The sequence below is a fragment of the Nerophis ophidion genome, linkage group LG06 (assembly GCF_033978795.1).
Source record: "Nerophis ophidion isolate RoL-2023_Sa linkage group LG06, RoL_Noph_v1.0, whole genome shotgun sequence".
Classification (NCBI taxonomy): Eukaryota; Metazoa; Chordata; class Actinopteri; order Syngnathiformes; family Syngnathidae; genus Nerophis; species Nerophis ophidion.
The window spans coordinates 7,362,711-7,375,210 of NC_084616.1; the positions used below are offsets into that span (position 1 = coordinate 7,362,711).

At 42.4% G+C, this 12,500-nt stretch overlaps 1 protein-coding gene across 1 annotated transcript in view; it reads left to right on the forward strand.

The window, feature by feature from the left end:
- The window catches only part of LOC133554135 (nucleolar protein 4-like), a 115,617-nt gene that overhangs the window by 4,682 nt on the left and 98,435 nt on the right, over positions 1–12,500 (forward strand). The window contains exons 2-3 of the mRNA XM_061902549.1: positions 11,902–12,051; positions 12,291–12,402. Coding sequence (XP_061758533.1) covers positions 11,902–12,051; positions 12,291–12,402 — 262 coding nt within the window. The remainder of the gene's footprint in view (positions 1–11,901; positions 12,052–12,290; positions 12,403–12,500) is intronic.

Consider the following 12,500-nt stretch of genomic DNA (forward strand, 5'->3'; position numbering starts at 1 on the left):
ACACTCATCTATCACTCACTATCTGCACACCTGTGTCACACTCATCCATCACTCACTATCTGCACACCTGTGTCACACTCATCTATCACTCACTATCTGCACACCTGTGTCACAGTCATCCATCACTCACTATCTGCACACCTGTGTCACAGTCATCCATCACTCACTATCTGCACACCTGTGTCACAGTCATCTATCACTCACTATCTGCACACCTGTGTCACACTCATCTATCACTCACTATCTGCACACCTGTGTCACACTCATCCATCACTCACTATCTGCACACCTGTGTCACACTCATCTATCACTCACTATCTGCACACCTGTGTCACAGTCATCCATCACTCACTATCTGTACACCTGTGTCACACTCATCTATCACTCACTATCTGCACACCTGTGTCACAGTCATCTATCACTCACTATCTGCACACCTGTGTCACACTCATCTATCACTCACTATCTGCACACCTGTGTCACACTCATCTATCACTCACTATCTGCACACCTGTGTCACAGTCATCTATCACTCACTATCTGCACACCTGTGTCACACTCATCTATCACTCACTATCTGCACACCTGTGTCACACTCATCTATCACTCACTATCTGCACACCTGTGTCACACTCATCTATCACTCACTATCTGCACACCTGTGTCACACTCATCTATCACTCACTATCTGCACACCTGTGTCACAGTCATCTATCACTCACTATCTGCACACCTGTGTCACACTCATCTATCACTCACTATCTGCACACCTGTGTCACACTCATCTATCACTCACTATCTGCACACCTGTGTCACACTCATCTATCACTCACTATCTGCACACCTGTGTCACACTCATCTATCACTCACTATCTGCACACCTGTGTCACAGTCATCCATCACTCACTATCTGCACACCTGTGTCACACTCATCTATCACTCACTATCTGCACACCTGTGTCACAGTCATCTATCACTCACTATCTGCACACCTGTGTCACAGTCATCTATCACTCACTATCTGCACACCTGTGTCACAGTCATCTATCACTCACTATCTGCACACCTGTGTCACAGTCATCTATCACTCACTATCTGCACACCTGTGTCACAGTCATCTATCACTCACTATCTGCACACCTGTGTCACAGTCATCTATCACTCATTATCTGCACACCTGTGTCACAGTCATCTATCACTCACTATCTGCACACCTGTGTCACACTCATCTATCACTCACTATCTGCACACCTGTGTCACACTCATCTATCACTCACTATCTGCACACCTGTGTCACAGTCATCTATCACTCACTATCTGCACACCTGTGTCACAGTCATCTATCACTCACTATCTGCACACCTGTGTCACAGTCATCTATCACTCACTATCTGCACACCTGTGTCACAGTCATCTATCACTCATTATCTGCACACCTGTGTCACAGTCATCTATCACTCACTATCTGCACACCTGTGTCACACTCATCTATCACTCACTATCTGCACACCTGTGTCACACTCATCTATCACTCACTATCTGCACACCTGTGTCACACTCATCTATCACTCACTATCTGCACACCTGTGTCACAGTCATCTATCACTCACTATCTGCACACCTGTGTCACAGGGGGGCGGGGCCTTAGACCATACCGGCTTCTATCACCAACTGCATGACCATAGTTGCCATGGTTACACCACGCCTCTGATGTCAGACAACAACCCCCTTGGTGTTTAGACAAGTCATTAAGCTCCTTGTGTACAGATGTTGACATGTGCAGATGTTTACATTTACAGATGTTTACATGTGCAGATGTTTACATGTACAGATGTTTACATGTGCAAATGTGCAGATGTTTACATGTACAGATGTTGACATGTACAGATGTTTACATGTACAGATGTTGACATGTGCAAATGTTTACATGAGCAGATGTTTACATGTGCAGATGTTTACATGTACAGATGTTTACATGTGCAAATGTGCAGATGTTTACATGTACAGATGTTGACATGTACAGATGTTTACATGTACAGATGTTGACATGTGCAAATGTTTACATGTGCAGATGTTTACATGTGCAGATGTTTACATGTGCAAATGATTACATGTGCAGATGTTTACATGTGCAGATGTTGACATGTACAGATGTTTACATGTGGAGAGTGACAGATGTTTACAAGTGCAGATGTTGACATGTACAGATGTTTACATGTGGAGAGTGACAGATGTTTACAAGTGCAGATGTTTACAAGTACAGATGTTTACATGTACAGATGTTTACATGTACAGATGTTTACATGTGGAGAGTGACAGATGTTTACAAGTGCAGATGTTTACATGTACAGATGTTTACATGTACAGATGTTTACATGTACAGATGTTTACATGTGCAGATGTTGACATGTACAGATGTTTACAGGTGCAGATGTTTACATGTGCAGATGTTTACATGTGCAGATGTTTACATGTACAGATGTTTACATGTGGAGAGTGACAGATGTTTACATGTGCAGATGTTGACATGTACAGATGTTTACATGTGCAGATGTTGACATGTACAGATGTTTACAGGTGCAGATGTTTACATGTGCAGATGTTTACATGTGCAGATGTTTACATGTACAGATGTTTACATGTGGAGAGTGACAGATGTTTACAAGTGCAGATGTTTACATGTGCAGATGTTTACATGTACAGATGTTTACATTTGGAGAGTGACAGATGTTTACATGTGCAGATGTTTACATGAGCAGATGTTTACATGTACAGATGTTTACAGGTGCAGATGTTTACAGGTGCAGATGTTTACATGTACAGATGTTTACATGTGGAGTGTGACAGATGTTTACAAGTACAGATGTTTACATGTTCAGATGTTTACATGAGCAAATGTTTACAGGTGCAGATGTTTACATGTACAGATGTTTACATGTACAGATGTTTACATGTTCAGATGTTTACATGAGCAAATGTTTACATGTACAGATGTTTACATGTACAGATGTTCACATGTGCAGATGTTTACATGTACAGATGTTTACATGTGGAGAGTGACAGATGTTTACAAGTGCAGATGTTTACATGTGCAGATGTTCACATGTGCAGATGTTTACATGTACAGATGTTTACATGTGGAGAGTGACAGATGTTTACAAGTGCAGATGTTTACATGTGCAGATGTTTACATGTACAGATGTTTACATTTGGAGAGTGACAGATGTTTACATGTGCAGATGTTTACATGAGCAGATGTTTACATGTGCAGATGTTTACATGTACAGATGTTTACATTTGGAGAGTGACAGATGTTTACATGTGCAGATGTTTACAGGAGCAGATGTTTACATGTGCAGATGTTTACAGGTGCAGATGTTTACATGTGGAGAGTGACAGATGTTTACAAGTGCAGATGTTTACATGTGCAGATGTTTACATGTGGAGAGTGACAGATGTTTACAAGTGCAGATGTTTACATGTGCAGATGTTTACATGTGCAGATGTTTACATGTGGAGAGTGACAGATGTTCACAAGTGCAGATGTTTACATGTGCAGATGTTTACATGTACAGATGTTTACATTTGGAGAGTGACAGATGTTTACATGTGCAGATGTTTACATGTGCAGTTGTTTACATGTGCAGATGTTTACATGAGCAGATGTTTACATGTACAGATGTTTACAGGTGCAGATGTTTACAGGTGCAGATGTTTACATGTACAGATGTTTACATGTGGAGTGTGACAGATGTTTACAAGTACAGATGTTTACATGTTCAGATGTTTACATGAGCAGATGTTTACATGTACAGATGTTTACAGGTGCAGATGTTTACAGGTGCAGATGTTTACATGTACAGATGTTTACATGTGGAGTGTGACAGATGTTTACAAGTACAGATGTTTACATGTTCAGATGTTTACATGAGCAAATGTTTACAGGTGCAGATGTTTACATGTACGGATGTTTACATGTACAGATGTTTACATGTGGAGTGTGACAGATGTTTACATGTACAGATGTTTACTTGTTCAGATGTTTACATGAGCAAATGTTTACATGTACAGATGTTTACATGTACAGATGTTCACATGTGCAGATGTTTACATGTACAGATGTTTACATGTGGAGTGTGACAGATGTTTACAAGTATAGATGTTTACATGTTCAGATGTTTACATGAGCAAATGTTTACATGTACAGATGTTTACATGTACAGATGTTTACATGAGCAGATGTTTACATGTACAGATGTTTACATGTGGAGTGTGACAGATGTTTACAAGTACAGATGTTTACATGTGCAGATGTTTACATGTGGAAAGTGACAGATGTTTACATGTACTTTTTCTTTATAGTATTAGTATCACTTTTATATATTCTGCCTGCACAAAATTGTGCCACTTCCGATGCTTTCAGTATTTTTCCTTTCTGGCGCTTTCCCCCGTTTTCTGCATTACAGCATTCACTCTCATCTTCCTCAAGGAAGATCCAGTCTAGGACCCTCCCCCTCCTCTTTGCCAGGCCGCCACATGGAATCCCGGTGTGTGTGTGTGCGTGTGTGTGTGTGTGTGTGTGTGTGTGTGTGCGTGCGTGCGCGCGTGTGTGTGTGTGTGTGTGTTTGTAAGGGGTTGAAAAGGGCCATTTTAGAACCATCCCCTTTGTGATGAATGGCATCCAGTTACCATAGCAACATGTATTATCACCTGCACCTATATATACATTATGTAGAGAGAGTTAATGCACTCTCTATTAGAGGTGCAACAGCTGGCACACACACACACACACACACACACAATTTAAGGCATTGGTGCTGTTGCTGCCTATCGCCATGGTAACCGATGTGTCCTCACAGGGCGAGTGGTTTAGAAAATGTGTGTGCGTGTGTCGGCGTGACGACCACCGTCTCGTTAGACCCTTTTATTGTGAAGGTCCTGCTTCCACCACAAGGCCGTCCGCACTGCCCTGGACTTGGGTTCGATTCCCCTCCCCCCGTCTTCTGTGCTCACGCTAAGCATCCGTGCTCGTGTCAACACTTGGTGGATCCATTTTGATCATTTATGTTACACAATTAATCACCTTGTGGGAGGAGCCATGGCATTATTTCAATCTGGGCTCTTAACCTTTTTGACCTCAGGGCCCCACTTTTCCACTAAAGTATTAATGAATTTCGGGAAAACCGGTAATTTTTCAAGGTCTTAAAGGCCTACTGAAATGAGATGTTCTTATTTAAACGGGGATAGCAGCTCCATTCTATGTGTCATACTTGATCATTTCGCCATATTTTTGCTGAAAGGATTTAGTAGAGAACATCCACGATAATGTTGGCAACTTTTGGTTGCTAATAAAAAAGCCTTGCCTGTACCGGAAGTAGCAGACGATGTGCACGTGACGTCATGGGTTGTGGAGCTCCTCACATCTGAACATTGTTTACAATCATGGCCACCAGCAGCGAGAGCGATTCGGACCGAGAAAGCGACGATTTTCCCCATACATTTGAGCGAGGATGAAAGATTCGTGGATGAGGAAAGTGAGAGTGAAGGACTAGAAAAAAAAAAAGAAAAAAAAAAAGGCCAGGGCAGTGGGAGCGATTCAGATGTTACTAGACACATTTACTAGGATAATTCTGGAAAATCCCTTATCTGCTTATTGTGTTACTAGGGACGGCGTGGCGCAGTGGAAGAGTGGCCGTGCGCAACCCGAGCGTCCCTGGTTCAAATCCCACCTAGTACCAACCTCGTCACGTCCGTTGTGTCCTGAGCAAGACACTTCACCCTTGCTCCTGATGGGTGCTGGTTGGCGCCTTGCATGGCAGCTCCCTCCATCAGTGTGTGAATGAGTGTGTGAATGTGTGTGTGAATGGGTAAATGTGGAAGTAGTGTCAAAGCGCTTTGAGTACCTTGAAGGTAGAAAAGCGCTGTACAAGTACAACCCATTTATCATTTATTTGGACCGCTCGCCTGTATCGGTTGGGGACATCTCTACGCTGCTGATCCGCTTGAGATGGTTTCCTGTGGACGGGACTCTCACTGCTGTCTTGGAGCCACTATGGATTGAACTTTCACAGTATCATGTTAGACCCGCTCGACATCCATTGCTTTCGGTCCCCTAGAGGGGGGGGGGGGGGTTGCCCACATCTGAGGTCCTCTCCAAGGTTTCTCATAGTCAGCATTGTCACTGGCGTCCCACTGGATGTGAATTCTCCCTGCCCACTGGGTGTGAGTTTTCCTTGCCCTTTTGTGGGTTCTTCCGAGGATGTTGTAGTCGTAATGATTTGTGCAGTCCTTTGAGACATTTGTGATTTGGGGCTATATAAATAAACATTGATTGATTGATTGAGGATATTTACTAGTGTTTTAGTGAGATTATATGGTACCTGAAAGTCGGAGGGGTGTGGTGACCGCCAGTGTCCCTGAGGGAAGCCACGCAGCTGCAGGAGGACGCACGCTCCGCTCATGTCTACGGTAAGAGCCGACTTATTACCACAATTTTCTCACCGAAACCTGCTGGTTGACATGTTCGCTTGACCGCTCTGTTCCATAGTAAAGCTTCACCTTCGGGAATGTAAACAAGGAAACACCGGCTGTGTTTGTGTTGCTAAAGGCAGCTGCAATACACTGCTTCCCACCTACGTCTTTCTTCTTTGATGTCTCCATTATTAATTGAAGAAATTGCAAAAGATTCAGCAACAAAGATGTCCAGAATACTGTGTAATTATGCGATTAAAGCAGACTGTTTATAGCTTGGATGGGGCTGGAAAGAAATGTCCGCTACAACCGGTGACATCAAACGCACGCGTCATCATACCGCGACGTTTTCAACAAGAAACTCGCGGGAAGTTTAAAATTGCAATTTAGTAAACTAAAGCGGCCGTATTGGCATGTGTTGCAATGTTAATATTTCATCATTGATATATAAACTATCAGACTGCGTGGTCGCTAGTAGTGGCTTTCAGTAGGCTTTTAATGCAACTTGTTTTTTTGACTAAGAAGAATGAAAGTTGAAATGGGTGAGAAAATGTGAAAGGAGTCGTTGTACTAAATAAGGTTAGAAAAAAAACTGGAATTCCTGGAAATGTGTTGAACGTGAAAAAAATGGTACTTAGAATTTCCAGGATAGGTTGGAATGTGTTGAAGGTGCAATGCTTTGAATCGCTTGAAAAATGTGGGAATTGTGGAAGTTTGAATAATGGATCATTCATTTGTCCCTAAAAAGTGGGAATTCTTGGAAATCCAGGATTTTTTTTTTTTAGAATTGTTGAAGGAGAGCACACAATTCCTGAGCAGGCGGAATATTTGGAAGTTGGAACGGGTTTGAATTGGATAAAAAATGTGGGAGTTGTGGAACTTTGAAAAAATTCACTGGGAATTTCATGGACATTTGAGAATTTTGTGAAAAGCGGGAATTTTTTTGAAAAAAAAAAGTGAATGAGTTGGTGTTGAAATTTTTCAAAACGGCCGAGGAATGTTGAAGTAATAACGTTTTGAATTGAGAAATGTGTCATCACTCACACATGATGTCAGTGATGACGTCATGTGTGTGACTGATGTGTGATATGTCAGTGATGACATCATGTGTGATATGTCAGTGATGACATCATGTGTGATATGTCAGTGATGACATCATGTGTGATATGTCAGTGATGACATCATGTGTGTGTGACTGATGTGTGATATGTCAGTGATGACATCATGTGTGATATGTCAGTGATGACATCATGTGTGTGACTGATGTGTGATATGTCAGTGATGACATCATGTGTGTGTGACTGATGTGTGATGTGTCAGTGATGACATCATGTGTGTGTGACTGATGTGTGATATGTCAGTGATGACATCATGTGTGTGACTGATGTGTGATATGTCAGTGATGACATCATGTGTGTGTGACTGATGTGTGATGTGTCAGTGATGACATCATGTGTGATATGTCAGTGATGACATCATGTGTGTGACTGATGTGTGATATGTCAGTGATGACATCATGTGTGTGTGACTGATGTGTGATATGTCAGTGATGACATCATGTGTGTGACTGATGTGTGATATGTCAGTGATGACATCATGTGTGTGTGACTGATGTGTGATATGTCAGTGATGACATCATGTGTGTGTGACTGATGTGTGATGTGTCAGTGATGACATCATGTGTGTGACTGATGTGTGATATGTCAGTGATGACATCATGTGTGTGACTGATGTGTGATATGTCAGTGATGACATCATGTGTGTGTGACTGATGTGTGATATGTCAGTGATGACATCATGTGTGTGTGACTGATGTGTGATATGTCAGTGATGACATCATGTGTGTGACTGATGTGTGATATGTCAGTGATGACATCATGTGTGTGTGACTGATGTGTGATATGTCAGTGATGACATCATGTGTGTGACTGATGTGTGATATGTCAGTGATGACATCATGTGTGTGACTGATGTGTGATATGTCAGTGATGACATCATGTGTGTGACTGATGTGTGATATGTCAGTGATGACATCATGTGTGTGTGACTGATGTGTGATGTGTCAGTGATGACATCATGTGTGATATGTCAGTGATGACATCATGTGTGTGACTGATGTGTGATATGTCAGTGATGACATCATGTGTGTGTGACTGATGTGTGATATGTCAGTGATGACATCATGTGTGTGACTGATGTGTGATATGTCAGTGATGACATCATGTGTGTGTGACTGATGTGTGATATGTCAGTGATGACATCATGTGTGTGTGACTGATGTGTGATGTGTCAGTGATGACATCATGTGTGTGTGACTGATGTGTGATGTGTCAGTGATGACATCATGTGTGTGACTGATGTGTGATATGTCAGTGATGACATCATGTGTGTGTGACTGATGTGTGATATGTCAGTGATGACATCATGTGTGTGACTGATGTGTGATATGTCAGTGATGACATCATGTGTGTGACTGATGTGTGATATGTCAGTGATGACATCATGTGTGTGACTGATGTGTGATATGTCAGTGATGACATCATGTGTGTGTGACTGATGTGTGATGTGTCAGTGATGACATCATGTGTGTGTGACTGATGTGTGATGTGTCAGTGATGACATCATGTGTGTGTGACTGATGTGTGATGTGTCAGTGATGACATCATGTGTGTGTGACTGATGTGTGATGTGTCAGTGATGACATCATGTGTGATATGTCAGTGATGACATCATGTGTGTGTGACTGATGTGTGATATGTCAGTGATGACATCATGTGTGTGTGACTGATGTGTGATATGTCAGTGATGACATCATGTGTGTGACTGATGTGTGATATGTCAGTGATGACATCATGTGTGTGACTGATGTGATATGTCAGTGATGACATCATGTGTGAAATGTCAGTGATGACATCATGTGTGTGACTGATGTGTGATATGTCAGTGATGACGTCATTTGTGAAATGTCAGTGATGACATCATGTGTGTGACTGATGTGTGATATGTCAGTGATGACGTCATGTGTGAAATGTCAGTGATGACATCATGTGTGTGTGACTGATGTGTGATATGTCAGTGATGACATCATGTATGATATGTCAGTGATGACGTCATGTGTGATATGTCAGTGATGACATCATGTATGATATGTCAGTGATGACGTCATGTGTGATATGTCAGTGATGACATCATGTGTGATATGTCAGTGATGATGTCATGTGTGATATGTCAGCGATGACGTCATGTGTGATATGTCAGTGATGACGTCATGTGGGATATGTCAATGATGACATCATGTGTGATATGTCAGTGATGACATCATGTGTGATATGTCAGTGATGACATCATGTGTGATATGTCAGTGATGACATCATGTATGATATGTCAGTGATGACGTCATGCGTGATATGTCAGTGATGACATCATGTATGATATGTCAGTGATGACGTCATGTGTGATATGTCAGTGATGACATCATGTGTGATATGTCAGTGATGATGTCATGTGTGATATGTCAGCGATGACGTCATGTGTGATATGTCAGTGATGACGTCATGTGGGATATGTCAATGATGACATCATGTGTGATATGTCAGTGATGACATCATGTGTGATATGTCAGTGATGACGTCATGTGTGATATGTCAGTGATGACATCATGTGTGATATGTCAGTGATGACATCATGTGTGTGTGATATGTCAGTGATGACGTCATGTGTGTGACTGATGTGTGATATGTCAGTGATGACGTCATGTGTGATATGTCAGTGATGACATCATGTGTGTGACTGATGTGTGATATGTCAGTGATGACATCATGTGTGTGTGACTGATGTGTGATATGTCAGTGATGACATCATGTGTGTGACTGATGTGTGATATGTCAGTGATGACATCATGTGTGTGACTGATGTGTGATATGTCAGTGATGACATCATGTGTGAAATGTCAGTGATGACATCATGTGTGTGACTGATGTGTGATATGTCAGTGATGACGTCATTTGTGAAATGTCAGTGATGACATCATGTGTGTGACTGATGTGTGATATGTCAGTGATGACGTCATGTGTGAAATGTCAGTGATGACATCATGTGTGTGACTGATGTGTGATATGTCAGTGATGACATCATGTGTGTGTGACTGATGTGTGATATGTCAGTGATGACATCATGTGTGATATGTCAGTGATGACGTCATGTGTGTGACTGATGTGTGATATGTCAGTGATGACATCATGTGTGATATGTCAGTGATGACGTCATGTGTGTGACTGATGTGTGATGTGTCAGTGATGACGTCATTTGTGAAATGTCAGTGATGACATCATGTGTGTGACTGATGTGTGATATGTCAGTGATGACGTCATGTGTGAAATGTCAGTGATGACATCATGTGTGTGACTGATGTGTGATATGTCAGTGATGACATCATGTGTGTGTGACTGATGTGTGATATGTCAGTGATGACATCATGTGTGATATGTCAGTGATGACGTCATGTGTGTGACTGATGTGTGATATGTCAGTGATGACGTCATGTGTGAAATGTCAGTGATGACATCATGTGTGTGACTGATGTGTGATATGTCAGTGATGACATCATGTGTGTGTGACTGATGTGTGATATGTCAGTGATGACATCATGTGTGATATGTCAGTGATGACGTCATGTGTGTGACTGATGTGTGATATGTCAGTGATGACATCATGTGTGATATGTCAGTGATGACGTCATGTGTGTGACTGATGTGTGATATGTCAGTGATGACGTCATGTGTGAAATGTCAGTGATGACATCATGTGTGTGACTGATGTGTGATATGTCAGTGATGACATCATGTGTGTGTGACTGATGTGTGATATGTCAGTGATGACATCATGTGTGATATGTCAGTGATGACGTCATGTGTGTGACTGATGTGTGATATGTCAGTGATGACGTCATGTGTGAAATGTCAGTGATGACATCATGTGTGTGACTGATGTGTGATATGTCAGTGATGACATCATGTGTGTGTGACTGATGTGTGATATGTCAGTGATGACATCATGTGTGATATGTCAGTGATGACGTCATGTGTGTGACTGATGTGTGATATGTCAGTGATGACATCATGTGTGATATGTCAGTGATGACGTCATGTGTGTGACTGATGTGTGATATGTCAGTGATGACGTCATGTGTGAAATGTCAGTGATGACATCATGTGTGTGACTGATGTGTGATATGTCAGTGATGACATCATGTGTGTGTGACTGATGTGTGATATGTCAGTGATGACATCATGTGTGATATGTCAGTGATGACGTCATGTGTGTGACTGATGTGTGATATGTCAGTGATGACATCATGTGTGATATGTCAGTGATGACGTCATGTGTGTGACTGATGTGTGATGTGTCAGTGATGATGTCATGTGTGTGCAGGGTGTGGAGGCGGGGCCAGGCGTTGACTCCTCCCTGAAGCGCGTGGCGGTGGTGGAGGACTTCTATGACATCATCTACACCATGCATGTGGAGGTCACGCCCCCGGGGAAGACTCCCAAACATGCTGGGCAGAAGAAGACTTACAAAGCTGTAAGCTAACCTTCTTCTTCTCCTTCTCCTTCTCTCATCTTCTTCTTCTTCTCCTCATTCTCCTACTCCTCGTTCTTCACTCTTCCTCTACCACTGCACACTTTCCTCCTCTTGTAGTGACTCCTCTCTCTCTCTCTCTCTCTCTCTCTCTGTCCCTCTCTCTCTCTCTCTCTCTCCCTCTCTCTCTCTCTCTCTCTCTCTCCCTCCCATGACTGACATGAAAGTTTCTTCCCACAAAGATCTCAGAGACGTACGCCTTCCTGCCCAGGGAGGCGGTGACTCGCTTCCTGATGAGCTGTGGCGAGTGTCAGAAGAGGATGCACATCAGCAGCACGCCACTCACACACACAGGTGACACACACACACACACACACACACACACACACACACACACACACACACACACTTGATGAACCTTGTTGGAGTTTCCATTTGGGTGCCAGGATCAG